Source organism: Toxoplasma gondii, chromosome X, assembly GCF_000006565.2.
Source record: "Toxoplasma gondii ME49 chromosome X, whole genome shotgun sequence".
NCBI classification, from domain to species: domain Eukaryota; phylum Apicomplexa; class Conoidasida; order Eucoccidiorida; family Sarcocystidae; genus Toxoplasma; species Toxoplasma gondii.
The window spans coordinates 3637492-3654285 of record NC_031478.1 but is presented as its reverse complement, the minus strand read 5'-3'; the positions used below and the strand labels follow the sequence as shown (position 1 = coordinate 3654285).

Sequence of the window (16794 nt, the reverse complement as noted above, 5' to 3'; positions counted from 1 at the left end):
CATTCGGCTGCTTATGTAGGGTATTTCGCGAGCTACTTACGAAAGGCATCCTGGAACCACTCTACCGCGGACTATCCTTTTTAATAGGCACGGTGACTTGGCTAATGAGCAAGAGTCATCATGAGCTGCCAACATGCAGCTGCAGGTTGCATACAGATTTTAGCATAAAGCTATCACTGCAAATACGATAGCACCGCGAATTGGTTGCCGTAATAGTTCGCCGTGCAAAACCACTGTGAGTTTTGTCCCATTGCATCTTGTAAATGAGATGCTGATGCAGAACCACATAGACTGATTTTTTTGCAGTGTCAAGGCGAAAATGCACGGATAAAAGGTGAATGTGCCAGATACGCCTGAGTAGACTTTTGACATTCACTGACTTACACTATCTCGTTCACGGCTGTGCAACTCACGAAGTGCCCCAATGGTGCAAGCTTGCCAGTGATTGAAAGTCGCGTCACATTCGAGTAAAAGCCACTTTTCCAGGGGAAATCTGAACTCATAAGGCCAGGTAATTGGACTGTGGCTTACGTTGTTTGTGAAGTCAGCTTGTATTGCAGTGTACTTACAGTGGTAAGGCAGCGGAAGCACACCACACCCGCCCGACGCCATGCTCCTGAACTGATTTCCAATAAACCGTCAGACTCTCAGTGGTCTCGATAGAGAGTTGAGACTGGGTCTTTAAAAGGGTTTCCCCGTCATGGTTGTGTTATAGACAGTGCCTATAATGAGGAATCACTGGTGTGGTATCTTGCTCCTTCTTGGATGCGTTGTTCATTGTTCGGCCCAGCACGATGCGTCAGACTTCTACGTGTTCAATGACTGCTCTGCAACATCCACAGAAGGTCCCGAATTTGTTGCTCAGCGTGCGATCCAACCAGGCACAGGTTACTGGAGCAGCGCTGGTGGCCTCCCGGACGATGAACAAGGTAGGTAAAATTCGATTGAGACTACAGCCAGCGAAGTGGTTACCTTTTCACACAGTAACGTGGACGGGGTATCTGGCGACCCCCGGAAAGATCAAAGGAGTCCGCGTCCGCTGGCAATATGCTCCAGGGGTAATTAAAAACCACATGCAAAGTCAGACAGGGTTACACGTTTCTGGCACTTGGCTGTCAGGAAGTCCAAGTTGCCATTTCTTCGAACGGTGTCGACTACCATGTTGCCTTGCCGTGGAGACCTGCAGGAAGCTCTGAAGGTTAGAGAGCACATGATATGTCTACCTGTCAACGTTCAACACGGAATGTATAACGATCAGCTGCGTACGACGAGGACATTTTGTTCGGTCATGATGAAGAAGCAAAAGTTGTCGTCATTGGCATGCGCAAGCAAATTCACGGCTTCTATGGCATAAACGAGGCGAAGCCGTTGGGATCCGGCGAGCCATTGATGATGATCATTGGAGGCATAACAAGTCCAGCTGGAGAAATGTGTCTGCAAGTATGAAATGTTGATCCAAACGCTCTAAAATTTTTTATCCTAGTCTCCCCCTTGGTCAGGTCGAAGCGGGCAAATTCAGTTCGGAAGGCTCTTCCGTGGTTATCGATTCTTGCACTTCCGCTTTGGCTGCGGGCGATGGAAGGGTGATTTACTACTTCTTTTACGTACAACGGAAATGTCATTTCACACGTATGTTTCGCAGGAGCTCTGGTACAGCACTCCTCAGATGCAGCTCGTGAGTGCTCGGAGCACCCCTCCAAAGTGCATGACCCTACAAGACGGTAGTACAGAAGGTAGGATCAAACAAGTTGTGGCATTAACAATGGCAGAGGCGTACATGGCATCACGTGTAACCAGACGGAGGGAATATTGTTTTGACAGACTGCCTCCGAGCACTTGAAGAGGGCGACGGGCGTTCGTCATGGACGTTCGAAGGCAATTCGCAGCTACGCTTGCAGAGAGCGGGTGCCTGGTGTATGACACAGAAGGATGTCAACGGCAGTTCGCCCGGTGTCGGTGATTTAATCAGGAGCGGAGAGGCGACAGCCAGTAGCTCCAGCAGTTCCGATGCAGCTCATGGGGCGAATGCAGCGATCGATAAAGACTCGGACTCATCCTGGCGCTCCGATCCGGTTGGGGAAGCAGAACAGACTGTTGTTTTGACAGTGAATTTGGGTGAGACACATGCATTGCGATACATTTTTGCACTCTCAACAACCTCTGGTTGTGCTGCAGGAAAGGCCAGCAATGTGGTCAGCGTGCGTATCCAGTGGGAGTATCCGGCGCTGTCATACGAGATCTACACCAGCCCCGACGGAAAATCATACGTGTAGGTCACTTCGTCAAGCATTTTGCTCGCAGGTTGATTCTTCCTGCCAGCCAACAGGCAGTGAACCCTGCCAATCCGGTAGTGGACACACTCGATGAGTTACATGCAGGTGCTGCGCAGTTCATTCAAATTCGTATGCTCAAGCCACACCCTCGCCTGGGAAAGGCTGACGACAGTTTTTTCTATGGTATCTACGAAGTGCACGTCTACGCCAACCGCCTCGGGTCGGCTGTCTCTCCGTGCACCCAAGCAGCTAATTCGGATGATGCGAGGGACAAATACTTCGTTGAATACGTTACGAGCTTCAACCCCGTTTTGGCTGACAAAATCACGTCAATGGAGGAAGATGTACTCCTTCGTCAGAAGGGCTTAAACACCAAAGCTAAGGATCTCGAAGCACTGCTGCCTGAAATGGAAGGATGCCGAAACGACAAGATCCAGTTCGTTGAGAGGATGAAACGAGCGTCTAGGAGAGCTGGCAAAATTTTCGGACAGTTCCAGTCCGCTACTGGCGCTGATATGCATCGGCATAACGCCCGGTCAGGCATGAAAGAGGGTGAGTCATTTCTTCGTTTACGAGATTCAGCATCAACAACGAGCTGGCGTCAGGCGACTCTCCTGCAAAACCAGCGGACGATTGCTATTCGATAAAGACTAGGGAATCGTCAGCTGTTTCTGGTTTCTACTGGTATGTCGGTGCTCCAGCAGCAACATTTCTCAGAGCTAAAGGGTTTTTGCCAGGATCATGCCTCAGTGTAGTCCTGCACCACTCAGAGTGTACTGCGATATGACAACTGGCACCTCAATCTATGTCTGGAACGGCCACCCCCCCCGAAAGCCGGGTGTCACGTTGGATGATGTTGTTTCGCTCAACGATGTCAGAAATGCCTGCGCCAGAGTTGGCTTGGAACCGATGGTTCCGAAAAGTCCCCAGCATTTCCAGAGCATTCTAAGCGCACTCCATCAGATGGGTAAGCAGAGAAGCGTTATCTGCGTGGCTAGGACTCATCGTACTCTTGCCGACAGGTTTCAATCTTAATGGCAAGGGAGCTGTTCCCTTAGCATTTGACTACAGCTGTCTTTATGGAGCTTGCACAGGAGAATACAGAGTGCGTTAGCGCCTGCGTTGTAGACAAGATGCGAACATGATATGTGACCTCACAGGACCTAAGTGATGGAGCTACTGACCTAACGTCGTTAGTTTTGTCCCAGTCGGCTCCGGATTCGTCTCCAGTAAAAATGGATGCTGCGGGTGAATGTCCTATCAGTACCACCTCATGTAATTTTTGCTACGCAAGTTTTTCTTCTAGGGCTTGGGCTTAACGGGGAGAGGACATCTTTCTTCGACCTTTCTTCTGCTCCCCTTGTAGCTGTCATCTGTTCAACGAACACGATCGAAGGCGAAGGCTCAGCGTAAGTGCTCCACCATGGGAGCACATGAGCGAAACATCTGTATGCTACCCTGTTCAGGCCCGATATCGATATTGATTGCGACACTACTGCCGAAGGGCATGAGGCCTTTGAAGGAATTATAAACGTATGCATACCTTCCTCAGACAAGTCGAAAGTTGAACACTGGCTTTTTCGGTATTCCAGACTAACGTTGTAGTCGAATGTCCGGCGGACTGTGCAGACGACACCAGCTTGCCCGTATACGGATCGGACGGCGTTTACTCTGCATCGAGCTCCATTTGCCGGGCGGCCATTCACGCTGGCCTTATCAAGACTGGAGGAGTTGTGAACGTCTCCATTGAATCTCCCCGCGCGTCATACGAGGGCTCGGTCCAGAACGGAATCGTGTCATCTGCCCTCGAAATATCGCCGGATTCAAGGGCACTAGGAAGTATTCGTCTTAGTACCATCTTCAAGGTAGGCTACACCGCCAGGTTCGATTTTATATGCTGCCCATCAACAACTATCCTTTCCATAGGACTGCCCTGTTGTTGCGCATGAAGAAGAACCGCCGCACCACGCTGCTACTTCATTCTTGGAAACCGCAACAGAAGCCGGTGGCTCAACTATGCAGTTTAATGCAGACATGACTCTCGACGCAGACATTCAAGAAGCACTACAACAGACGATTCATATGATCGGTAATTCAGAGATATCACACTCGTCGAACAACCGGCTTTAGTGTCACAACTTTGCAGATCTAATGCATAATGTGGATCCCGAAATCTTCGCAGAGGCGAAGGAGGAGGCTGGAATTGTTGTTGGAGCCTCACGAAAACAGCTGAAACCCGCAGAAAAGCTCCATCATGCGCAGAGCGCTCAGGTGCTCGAAATGTAAGGCAATGGCGAACACTGGTTATTCAAGTTTGAAAACTCTTATTTGAGCAGTTTTGTTGGCACGGAGAGTCTTGCTGCTCGTTGGCTTGCAGAAGCTGGCAACATGTTCCAAACGCTGGATCAGCTCAACCAGAAGTTACGGATCGCGGAGCAACGACATTTGGAACAAACGGGATTTGAGTCTTTCAAGCTTTATCCTCAGTCGATGGCATTCAAGGATTACTTTGAGACTTTCGACAGCATGCGGGCAAAACATGGACCGAGCAATTGGGGTTACGCCTCCGCGCCGATCCAGGGGAGAAGAGCATCCATCGGACAGTCCAGAAACATCGTCGGCACCTCAGAGACAGAAGGGACGTATGCGATGCTGCGTGGTCGCCGTTTTTATGACGCAGAAATCCAAGTTTCCTTCTATGTAAGTTACTCCAAACGAGAAAAACTGACACACGCCATATCACTGCGCCGTTCAGGCAGTGGGATCCGGTAGCGTGGGGATCGCCTTCAAAATCAGGGATTTCAACAACATGTACCTGCTGTGGATGAATCAGAAACAGGCAGTGAAACGACTGCTCCGTATTGAAGATGGGCAGCCCACCATCGTCGCTGAACGTAAAGACGGCGGATACATCCAGGGAAAATGGTTTAATGTGCGAATCGAAACGAACAAGGGCGTCATCCGCGTTTGTATCGGAGAAGAAGGATCAGCGGTAATCGAGGTGTTTAGGTAAGAGGTGTCACATCCATCGGCCTGCCTGTGGTGTCAACTGATTCACTGACAGCGTTCTCGACGAGCGTTTTATGGTTGGTTCTGTGGGTTTCTTTTCGTCCGGGATGGAGGCGGGTGTTTTCTTTGAAGGACTGAATATCGATGCCAAAGACTGCACAACTCCTTCAAAGGCAATTGCGCCAGCACCACCAAGGTGTTCAACGTTTGCCGAGACCTTCTACGGGAACCCCAATTCAATCTACCGTAAAATTGATGCCTCCGACGCCGCTGGAGCCGAAGGCTCGTGGGTTTACAAGGTAGCTCAAGACACACGCGCCAGTTTTAAGGGCTAAAGGAAACGTTTCCATCTCTTTAGGCCAACGTTGGTGGCAGAAACAAGGTCTTGGCCCAGGTTAATGCTGTCAGGGGCCCTTCCGAAATAGGAACAAGTGCAGTTATCAAGGGAAACAGAACATGTAAGCAAACCGTCCGCCGACGAAGGGCGAGGATAGTGATGAGTGTTTTTGTCTGTAGGCAAGAACGGTTACTTCGTGTTCGAATTCTTCCCCCAGTGCACAGGAGGCATAGTCGGAGGCATCTTCCGTTTCACCTCCCCGCAGGAATACCAAGTTGCTGAGCTGGCACCATATGAGTGAGTTCTTTCTTCCTTTTTAAGCACGACCGTTGTGATCTCAGCCCTATTCCAGGCTAAGGATCAGAGCCATTTCTAACGGACACCCGAAAACAGTTGCCCGCACACCGGTGTCGATGAGTTTGAACGAGTGGCACCGAATGGAGATAAACTTTGAGGGGTCGACGGTGTCCGTGCGGCTTGAAGGCCCTGGAGGCGGTGTTAAAAACCTCTCAGCTGATGACTTATTCGGCGGCCAGACACGAGACGGGATGGTCGGCTTTTCCGCCTACAACTGTGGGGGGGTCGCCTTCGATTCCATACAACTCTCGCCGTACAAGATGGAGTCGATTGCTCCTACAGAGAGCATTTTCACGGTTATTTCTGCGACGAAGGCATGGTGAGTACAGCTGACATTTAACCAACACTAGCGCACTCTAAAGGGACAAATTACACATGTCAGGCAACCGTGCCTGACAAACGTACATATTCTCCACCGGCGGGATGAGTGCCAGCGGATGTTCGTAAAGGAACCCTCATTTCGCCAAATTGCCTGCGCGCAAGACTTTTGCTCGGAGTGCTGCAACTACAACACTAGCTTGCTCCCAAGATCTGAGTGGGCACAATGCGAAAAGAAATGCCGCCGAAACGATCCGCTGGCTTCGCTTCTTGCAAGCGGGATGATAACGAGGCTTAGTACTTGCCTTAAGGAGCTTGATGACGCTGCTGCTCATTGCAAAAAGGTCAGTGCGGCTGCAGGAAGGCTGTACTATAGCTTTTACAAACCATGTAACTCATCAGGGAAACATGGCCTGTCAGAAAGAAGCGTGCGAGTTGTGCTGCATAAGCTGGTCTCCTGCTGGAAGTCTCGATCAGATTGGCGCTGATCTCCAGGACGCAACTGAGCGAGAACAAGAGGAGTGTAAATTTCAGTGTGCGAAACACTTCGTCCCACGGGAAAACCTGGAACTGTGAAGACATCAATAACTTAAGAGAACCCGACCAGATAATGGGTTAGTTGGTGGCGTTGATGTAAAATGACGGACTGATAAGGCACTGCATGCACCGCTATATGCACATCGAAATAGGTAGTGTTGGGAACCGAGAGTGGCACGGTGTGCTAAGGAAGGTACGAGTGCAGCATGTCTGTATCCCACAGTGGGGCTTGGGCAGAACGTTTTTCTTTGATTTGTCCCTTGAACTTTCCAGGATATTGCGAAAGAATTCACTTTTCTCAGTCATAATTACACGGTTCTTCGTGGTCGTCCTCACGGCGGCTGCCGTCAATCAGTGGAAGTGCACCTGCTGCCCGCCCCGGGGACAGAGTACATGCAGTCACATTACGTGGATATTTTTCACATCCGTTCACGCTTCTCCGACCTCGCGCAAGGAACTCAGTTTATTGGAATCGTGCCTCAGTTGTCCCTCACAATTTCTCTCGCACCACGAGCAAAGAAATGCGGCGTGTGCCCCATGTGTAGTCCATACCATGTGAAAAAATATATCTGAAGGACTGGCGGCCCCGAGCCTTTCCATCGCCGTGACCCTGAACGCGGCCTCAAAAGCTCCTTGGGTAGCCAACGCAAACTCAGCGAATCTGGCGCTGCATGGCCTGAAAAGGAGGGTTGCAGCAAGTCGCACTGATTTCCCGTGCCTGCGTATGTGGAGGTGAACCATTGCGAGTCAAAGGAGACTGCCAGTCAGACACGGCAATCGTTTACATGCATTAAAGGCATGCAGCAACGATGTCGAAGGCACGCCCAGGAAGTTCGGGCACGAATGCCCTGCCCAGCAAAGAACAATCACTTTTCAAAAACCTGGTGGTAAGACAATCTGGTCTGAGGTTTGCTTGGTGGTTGTGCGTTTCGCATCCTTTTCTTCCGCGGCCACACATGCAGTGTGGATTCCCCCGTGATATGTCGTTCGGGTCGATGTTGCTGAGCTGCGATCATGTTAACGAAATTCCAAGAGGCAAACCGGGTCACTCCTGAGGGCGAGGTGAGGTGTGGTGTTCAGCATTTCTGGACGAACGGATGTGGAGCCAACCTACCAGTCTGAATGTGACCCGTGCTTGCCTTTCTTCGCAGTATCTGTATGAGCACAAGCATTTCAAGAAGGCCATCAAACAGGCGGACTTGATTCTGAAAAAGTGCCCTGATCATGGAGAGACGTTGTCCATGAAAGGTTTGGTCCTGTCAAATATGAAACCGGAGAACAAGCAAGAGGCGTACGAGCTTGCCAAGCGAGGCTTAAGATGCGACTTGAAAAACTACGTGTGCTGGCATGTCTTGGGACTGATATATCGTGCAGACAAGTGAGTCCGAGAAACATTTAAGCTCTTCACAATCATGGGAGGGCGTAAACCACAGCAGGGGGGGTGAGGGGCGCTGCGTCGCCGTCGCTGAGGCTTGGTTAAGGTGGGAGGGAGCATCTGAGGCGATTGTTGCAGATATGCACCACCTATTTTGACCATCTCTGTGATATCCGAAGAGACAGACAAGCTTGTGGATGAGTGTGTGGTTGGGGTCAAAAATCACAGAAGGTTGTGGTTTCAGCGAAGGTGCATCCATTCAGCGAACACGCATGCATGACGAGTGTAACCTGCAGTGTTCCAGTGCAAAAAAGCACACGATCTGCTGTGATGCGTCTCCTCCAGGGACTACTTTGAGGCTGCCAAATGTTTTACTCAAGCGGTCCGGTTGAGCCCTGGGAACTTTCAGATTTTGAGAGATCTGAGCAATCTTCAGATCCATGAAAGAAACCTGGAGGGTTTCCGAGAGACTCGGAGGCAAATTCTGGCCACCCGTTCACAGTTCATTAGGGAGTGGACGGCGTTTGCTCTTGCAAACCACCTGGTAAGTTCGCGTTCCCTTCTGCTACACGCGCCCAACAGTTCAGCATACAGACTCTGCTGTTCTAGCCTGCATGTTACGCCACATGTGCGCCATGCTAAGTGAGAGACTGCGGCTTTTCTTCATCACAGCTGCAGCCTTCTCACATTTTGACTGCCAGCATGACTTGAGACCCATGATCACTTTGAGACGGAACAACGGAAGCTATAGTCTGTGTGTACTTGCTGGAAATCCCTGCAGTGCGGCTCCCTCGACGTGGCGCACGACCTGCTGTCGGAAGTTGAAAAACAGTTTGAAGATGCCAGGGACATGGATTCGTTTGACAAAAGCGAGATCATTCTGTACAGTGCTTCAATCCTGGAGCAAGCTGGACGGTTTGAGGACTGCATGAAATATTTAAAGGAGCGAGAAGAGTAAGCTTTTCCCGCAGAACATATGTCGCTCTCGGCCTGAGACCTCATCCGTTCAGCTGGCTGTGGGAGCGGTGACGCGGCAAGGCTCAAAGAGCGTTTAGGTGTCGCCTGAATGCGTTTTGGCTTCAGAAAAATCACGGACAAGATGTCGATGCTGGAGATGCAGGGGCGTCTCGCCTTGCACTGCGGTCACCGCGAAGAAGCTCGAAAAGTCTATTCCGCCTTGTTCAAGCGCAACCAGGACAACGACATCTACGCCCTTTGCCTGCTTGCATGCAGTGAAGATCCACAGCTGTCCCGATTGTGCAAGCTCCCGATCTCTGATTCGTAAGTTTCGAATTCTCCGTTTGTTGCAAACTGCTTAACTCGCAGTCGTCTGAGGCTGAAGTCGTGGAAATACTTTCGCCTGGTTTGCCGATCCAACGCACACATGCTGTTCTCGGTCGTGGGACGGCTGTCTATACACTCAGTTCCCCATCTTTCCTTTGCTGCTCCTTCGATTGTCTCCCAGGGCCAATGGCGGGTTGAATGAGCAAGGCGTTTGCGTTGAGTTGTTGCCAGGATGCCTGGCGTCGACAGGAGAAGGCCGAGCAGGGTGGTTACCTTCTGCAGAAACCCGTAAAGCTCTCAGACGTCTCGCCCACCTCGACAAGAATGTAATTCCTTTTACCGGATGGAAACGGAAGCGAAACAGCACACCATCGCCGCTCTTCGTAGTCACGCGCATTCCGACAGATGCCGAACAGGATCGGCTTATCAGCTTCTTTGATTGTGGGTCTTCACTCTCTGGTCATTGGTACTTTATACCTCCGTCCAATTTCTGTTTCTCGCAACCGAACGCGCATTCCCAGATCCTCGGCGGACTCCACTCGTGTCCAGGTCCGAGGCCGGGCTTCATCGTGAATTTTGTTCGGCTGAAAAAACACCAGCTTGTGTGTAACTCGTAGACACGGAGAGTTTTTGGTGGAGCGGCGCGACATCCATTCCCCTTAGACTCTGGTGGTGTTATTACGAAGGCTGTTGAGTATCTTGCGTTCCACATACGTGGACAAGACGCGAAGGGAGTTTCTGCAATTCGCCATACACGATTTTCCCGTTAGGTTCACGTCAACTGATAGGGCGATCTGCGTAGGAAACGCGGCACATATGGCTTTTTTCATCGGCTAGTACGTCGGTTTCTTCCCGTGTCTCCGCTGGCTTTGAGGTGACAACGGTGGACGAACACCTTTCGTTTCATTGACTCCGTCTGCAGAAGAAAGAGCGCATGAAATCTGAGGGCACGCTGTGCTATGAGACTTGTGTTGTGCTTTTAAATGCGAACGGTAAAGTTTGTTCGTTTTTATTTTCGGTGACAGAGGGTTTCGCTTGACTGCGTCTACAGTTTCATCCAAAACATCGGGTCGTGTTTTGTAGAACCTGGGTGTGTCCACGTGCCTGATCGTTTTTCTGATGTGTCTGTCTTCCCGCAGGCCTCAAATCAGAGTACGGGAAAGTGTGCTCGTTGCCGTCGTTCTTAGTTCTATCGTTTCTTACCGGAGATCGCTTCCAGTCCCGTCTGGACGCGTTCCTTCGGCCTGCCCTCCGCAAGGGTGTCGTCTCCCTGTTTTCCTTGCTCCGTCGTCTGTACACTCCAGATCGCATTCCCTTGATTACTGCTCTGCTCGAGTCCTACGTCTACCACTTGGAACAGGACGTGTCGACATTCGGGCCTGTCGGCGGGTCTTTGGTCGAGAACGGTGTCTACTCTTCGCGGTGGGAGAAGCGGGAGGACGGAGCCGCCAACGCGGTCGAGTCGTTCCTCGAAACCCCCGGTTCGAAGAGTAAAGAACGCGAGGGAGAGATGCCCATGTGCCTCCTGTACGCCTCCATGCTCCTGGCGCAACACTACGACTTCCTGGGCAAGACCGAGAAGGCTCTAGCCGTTATCAACAAGGTACGGAGACAGCGAAACCGTGGACCGACCGACGCGTGTCGTCCCGGTTTTCAATGGAACATTGATGGTGGTTCCCGGGTGCGTTCGCACAACTTGCTTTTTGTGTTATCCAGAGCTCGGCTAGATCTTAAAAGAGTTTATCGTGGCCATCACACATCACCCAACGGTTCTTGCCTTCTAGATTTGTTGTTGGGTTTCGGTGGCAGGCTCGTTCGAGGGGCCAGATCAAGATAGGAACGAACAAATGCTCTGTGTCTCGACTCAGGAAGGAAGTTTTTTTCCTGGCACAGGGGCATGCCACGGAGCGTTACCTTTTTTTCTAACTGGTTGCAGAATGCCTTTCGCGTCTAGTAAGAGGCACACCTGCGACGCGAAGCAGACTGCGGCCCAGCGTGGCTTGGGCTGAAGAGTTCTGGTCGTTGGCTTTCTTACACGTTTTGAATTCCCGAAACCGAAGGCATCGAAACACTCCGTTGCGGTGACGCGGGCTCATCTGTCGGAACGAAAATCACTCCGTGTGGTAGAAGTGATATCCGACGAGGAGCGAAGCAGGCGAAACTGACTGCTCCTTCCCAGTAAAAGGCGTCCCTCCTGTGAGTGTGCTTCTGCCTCCAGACTATCAAACACACACCCACTTTGGTGGACTTGTATCTGGTCAAGGGCCGCATCTACAAGCACGCCGGTGCCTACAAAGAAGCGTGCGAGTGGCACGAGATGGCGAGAAGTCTCGACTTGGCTGACAGGTTCGACTTCACGTTCTGTCTGATGTTTCGGGAACTTTTTCTTTTCGGTGTACGGATCGCTGTTAGACAACTGACTCACGAAAAGGATTCGCTTCGTGCTTCCAACACTTCCGCGGCGCTCCTCGCCGGTTCATTGGCTTGTTTTTTTGCCGAACAGATTCACCACATAAAAGTGACGTGTAGAGTCTGTCGCCTCGTCTTGCGCGTTACGAGGTGAATGCTGTATCTCTCCTGGTTTCCATATATGCTTATATGGAGGGAGTTCGCTTCGAACCAGACTCTTTTCTCTCCAAGTGATTACGAGTCGCTGGCGGACACCGCTGGTTTTTGGGCATCGCCTCGGAGCCGCCCGGTTTTAATGCCTCGTGTTAGCTTCGCAGTTTCAACCTCGTAGTCGAAAAACAGAGAGCGTTCAGGGCGTTTCTGAGACTTGCTCGAAGTGGACGTAGGGTACGTGATCTGTAGCTCCACCGTAAGCAAGTGCGTTTTGCGTCGACATGTTTTCGTATGCATTTCTTCTGCAATTCCCTCGGACTGCATGCGTTTTTTCCAGGTTCCTCAATACCAAGGCGTGCTGCTACCTGCTCCGCGAGGGTCGAGCGGAAGAGGCCGAAGCGGTGGCGAAGCTCTTCAGCCGCCAGTCCGACGCGGACGGCTTGCACAGCATGCAGTGCATGTGGTTCGAGCAGAAGACAGGCAAGTGTCACCTGAGGAATAATGCTGTTGGGCCGGCGCTGTACGAGTTCAATGCGGTTTTGAAGCATTTCCGGGACATCCGCGAGGATCAGTTCGACTTCCACCCCTACTGCCTCCGGAAGTTCGCCTACCGAGCCTACATCTCGTTTCTGAGGATGCAGAACAAGCTCACATCTCATCTGTAAGTGCCAAGCATTTAAGTGAGACTCCGCGTGAGGTCGCAAGGATCGAAACGGAGCGGGAACCGCATGCAAGGTTAGATCGCTTCTTGGCTCTCAAGCTTCTTCCAGATGGGCTTCTCGTCAGTCGACACCGGCGGTTTGTCCTCGTAATGTCGTCAACATGTGCGTGGAGCATCAGCAGTGATGAAAACTCGTCCTTAGTAAGTTCCCAACAGTTCACCAGAAGCCGTCGGATGAGGAGAGAAGAGCACATCATCCTCCTCTCGCCCTCCTAGTCCCCGTTGTCCTTGAGCAAACGGGTGAGAAGAACTGGACTGTCTGGCTGGCCGGAGGTCTAGCTCTGACCGTCGTGTTCTTGGTGCCGAGACTGTATCGGGAATTTGGTTAGTTCTTCGTAGTTTTTCTTTCTGTTCCTGATTCGCTTCGCTCAGCTTTTTCCGTCGGGCCGCGCGCCGATACGTCCGCACTTTCCTGGCGCTGCATGACGGCGAGCTCGACTTGGCTGCGGTCCGGGCACGGGCGGCGGAGGCGCATGCAGCCGACCAGAAGGCGGAGGCAAAGAAGAAGAAGAATCGGCAAACTGCACAGAACGGGCCTGCGACGGAAGCGGGCAACAAGGATGACTCCTCGGGCGCAAAAATCCTTGAAAACGTCCCCCTGGAAGCCGCCAGCAAGGTCGTAGAGCAGCTGCTCGAATCCTCGGCATCCGACGAACACACACATGTCCTTCACTACCACGTTGCTGTCCGGAAGGGTACGAGTGCCCGCATAGAGGGGAAAGGAAATCCAAGGGGGTGGAGAAAACAAATCGGTTTGGAGATGTCTCTTGCATCACCCCAATCCGAAAAAACGCAGTTAGAGAGAGGCGAGACGGCACATACAGCAGAGGCAGAACACGATGAAGGGGAGGCACGTGCAGATTTACAAGTGGAAGCCTATCCAAATGCATGCGTATGCCTGTATTTAAGTGTGTGTATATGCATGAATCTACATGTGGGTTGGACAGTGCGTTAGAAGGAAGGGAAGAAAAGACGCAAAGAAATAAGGAAAACGCAGAGACTAGGGATTGGCGCCAGGGGGAGGACTCCGGTGAGCATCTTTAGAGAGAGTGGGCCGAACCTCCGAAGGCTGCCGACAGGAAACGGGTGGAGATGAAACAGAAAGGTTTTCTGTTTTTTCCGAGTGAACACCTTCTGCCTTTTCTGTGGCATTCCTGGCCAAGCCAGAGCAATAGAGGTGGCTGCTGCTAGGCTGTCGGCACTGGAGTGTCATCTCCTTTCGACAAGTTGCAGACAGTATCCGCAGAACCTGGAAGTTCAACAAACATCAACAGAGGCAACAGGAACACAAACGAGGGCCTGGGCGTTGCGTGTTTTCTCGGATAGTAAGATTGTGGCATGGTTTGCGCTCTTTCTGTGCAGCGAAGTCGCTGGCAATGCTCCTGCCGATCCTCCGACTGTGGAGATTGGCTGGGAAGGACAAACTGACGCCTCGTCTCGTTCCACTTCTCCTCCACTTCTGCAGGACAGGTGAGCGAGCAGGTCTGCGCTGTACTGTTGAGACCGCCGAATGCTTTTCTGTGAGCCGCACGAAATTCTCACTCCGTTGCGGAACCTTCCTTCCGCATCCGGTTCGAAGCCCCGTTGTCGTCTCTGAGTCGAGTGGTGCGGTAAAAGCAGCCAACCACGCATGCGGAGAAGTTGGTGGGGACCGCTGAGAGCGTTCCGTTTCAGTGTCCCACGACACTGAGGGAATTCTGTACTAGTTATTTCCCAGCCGCGTGAGTCAGTTTTACCGTCGGTATTAACGAGGAAAGACACCTCTTCCGGTGCTGAGATGATCCGTGCCGTCGTACAGGTGGGGGTGAGCTTTGAGACAAGCTTCCACGTATGCAAGAACAGGACAGAACGTTTGAATAGCAAACGATCCCGAACAGCGTTTCCATGTCGAGTCTCCGTCGCTGATCATGTGAACCTTTCAGCGACCTTGGAGGACATGCCGTACGTGGAAATGGCGAAAGAAGCACTTGGAGAGATTTTCGGCTCTCAACTCGAGAACACAACCGCGCTACGAGCAGCAGGCGAATCGTACTGGCAATCCGTCCTGGACGCATGCGGACAGAATCCGTGGAATTTCCGCATTCGACGGGCAGGTGAGTGCCTCTGGATTCTATGTGAACTCTTAGGCCTCTCCGGCGGCTTCGCAGATGCCAGGATTGTTTCTGTGTTTGAACTTCGCCATTCCTCTGACAGCGACGGGCGATGGCTTCGGTATTTAGTTTCGTATTCTTCCTTCTTGTCAAACAAACGACCATGTCGCCGCTCCGACAACAGGGATTCGAAAGTCTGTTAACCGTCTCGGAGAGGTCCCGTGGAAAACAGTGTTTGCCAGCGCAGTGACAGTCAAGGCGGGTTTAGAGACCTTCCGTAAAACTACCGCAGGCTCGTTAACCATTTTGTTCTACCTGCGTGCATGCAACTGCATACACCTACATATGCATACATTTACCTGTACGCGAGTGAGAGGAGAGACGCAGAGTCCGCGGCATCAGTGATTGTAGATTCCGGTAAAAGAGGGGTTGTCTCTTGCGAAAAAAAAGTAAACAGCGGTTTGACCACGTTGTGCTCATTAGTGTATGGAGGTGCTCACAATCATGCAACGCGGAGCCCCGCAGCCGTAAATGGATTGTCTAGCTGGGAAAGAGAGACGTGAGAAACCACTGGAAAGTCACTTGTGACGATGAATGCTGTTTCCTGTGATGCAGCTGTTGAGGCGCTGGCATTCACCCAACAGCCGATTACGCCAGATCTCCCGTTCCTCGCCTTCCAGCCTTTCCCTGCGGGAGTGAGTGAAGACGTTCTCAGGCTTCAGGCGGACATGCCCACACTCCGCGAATGCGAGAAACTTCTTGAAACTCTCTCCAGGCACGCGTCGGCGAAACCTGCAGCGGACGCTCTCAAGGTAAGGAGCCGATCCGGCAAATACCCCCATTTCTGCGGCATCAGTACACCGAAATGGTTTCGTACAACACTTTGGGGTGGAACGCATGGCCTCGCCGACGTTCCCCAACAACTTGAGAGACTTTTTGTTGACTTTCCCGTTGTTCACACGCACAACATCGAGAGCGACCGGTACGGGATTCATCGAGAGACAAGGATATCCGGACAATGTTCTCTGTTGCGGGAGAACGGACAGGACAGCCGGTATGGAGAGGAACGTGCACATTTGCATGACTGGGGTTCTTTTCTTGGATTCGGAGTTTGTGTGTGCTCGCGATACGTTTGGACAGGTGCTGTTTGTTCTGTTTGTTCCTGGTGGCTTGCTGTGTTACAGGCCATCTGCAAGAAGCGATTTGCACTCGCGAAGAACTTCTCCTAGATCGGTTTCAATGTCAAGTGTCGTCCCTGTTACGGGACTTTTTGTTGCCGTCATTCCCTGTTAGCCCACCCTTTTGTTGACTGATCTCTACACCAACACTTGATGCTTGACAGTTTCACCTATTTGCTGCGTTGTGAGGGAGTTTCGCTGTGGTGGCTTGCGTGTACTCTTTGCCGCATTTGAGACAGGGTCAGCTTTCGCCGCATGCGTGGTTTCCCGTTGTGAGTCGTTCTTAGGAACTAACTTCTCCTGACTCTGGGTTTCGACTCTCGCTTCTGAAAATTTCTCACTATCACGTGCCCAGAAGTAGACTCTAGTATCTGTCGATTATTGCTCTAGAGATGGTTCTCCAACCACAGAACCTGCATAGGGATAATGGAACCAACGCTACCATGCCTTTAAATTGAACCCAGCAACCAGCAAAGCATGCTGTTGTACACGGCAGTTTCACGCTCGATGTAAAGTTGACAGTGGAAATCCTAGGGCTTTGAGGAACCACCATGGCAACATCACAAGTTCTGGCAAAGACTGTGTTAGAGATGGAGCTCCTCCGCTTAATGCCCTTGGGACAAATTTTGTCTCGTACACATGCCTGAGCTTCAAAGGCGTATTCTTCCGTAAACATTAGGTTTCTAGCTGCTTTTAAAAAATCCCCTAAAGATACATGTGCCAAGGAGGTCAACACAGGCTAACAGACACATT

General features: G+C 51.5%; 2 protein-coding genes across 2 annotated transcripts; both read left to right on the top strand.

Moving 5' to 3' along the window:
- Positions 1–623: 623 nt before the first annotated feature.
- TGME49_223700 (F5/8 type C domain-containing protein) lies at positions 624–7319 on the top strand. The gene is made up of 26 exons (XM_018780013.1): positions 624–929; positions 985–1058; positions 1120–1198; positions 1259–1440; positions 1500–1583; positions 1643–1733; positions 1798–2115; positions 2176–2269; positions 2320–2808; positions 2856–2957; positions 3011–3240; positions 3296–3378; positions 3434–3521; positions 3580–3682; positions 3740–3806; positions 3866–4138; positions 4200–4362; positions 4420–4555; positions 4610–4973; positions 5029–5282; positions 5338–5581; positions 5641–5740; positions 5799–5916; positions 5972–6295; positions 6359–6638; positions 6697–7319. Exons 1-26 carry the CDS (start codon positions 728–730, stop codon positions 6868–6870), a joined length of 4716 nt encoding a protein of 1571 aa, XP_018635907.1. The 5' UTR covers positions 624–727; the 3' UTR covers positions 6871–7319.
- On the top strand, positions 7091–16386 carry TGME49_223710 (tetratricopeptide repeat-containing protein). The gene is made up of 14 exons (XM_002366016.2): positions 7091–7718; positions 7983–8209; positions 8552–8750; positions 8988–9160; positions 9290–9487; positions 9672–9931; positions 10630–11093; positions 11709–11836; positions 12390–12713; positions 13146–13468; positions 14136–14243; positions 14696–14866; positions 15479–15675; positions 16048–16386. Exons 1-14 carry the CDS (start codon positions 7641–7643, stop codon positions 16090–16092), a joined length of 2895 nt encoding a protein of 964 aa, XP_002366057.1. The 5' UTR covers positions 7091–7640; the 3' UTR covers positions 16093–16386.
- The last annotated feature ends 408 nt before the right edge of the window (positions 16387–16794 follow it).

What these genes read in the sequence shown, in the direction of transcription:
- TGME49_223700 (XM_018780013.1), top strand. Translation starts at nt 728, where the DNA reads ATGAGGAATCACTGGTGTGGTATCTTGCTCCTTCTTGGATGCGTTGTT. An exon ending in AGCGCTCAGGTGCTCGAAAT is followed by an intron (nt 4,556 to 4,609) that starts GTAAGGCAATGG and finishes TTATTTGAGCAG; the next exon opens with TTTTGTTGGCACGGAGAGTC. An exon ending in CTGCTGCTCATTGCAAAAAG is followed by an intron (nt 6,639 to 6,696) that starts GTCAGTGCGGCT and finishes GTAACTCATCAG; the next exon opens with GGAAACATGGCCTGTCAGAA.
- TGME49_223710 (XM_002366016.2), top strand. Translation starts at nt 7,641, where the DNA reads ATGTCGAAGGCACGCCCAGGAAGTTCGGGCACGAATGCCCTGCCCAGC. An exon ending in TTGCTCTTGCAAACCACCTG is followed by an intron (nt 8,751 to 8,987) that starts GTAAGTTCGCGT and finishes AAATCCCTGCAG; the next exon opens with TGCGGCTCCCTCGACGTGGC. An exon ending in CTCTAGCCGTTATCAACAAG is followed by an intron (nt 11,094 to 11,708) that starts GTACGGAGACAG and finishes TTCTGCCTCCAG; the next exon opens with ACTATCAAACACACACCCAC.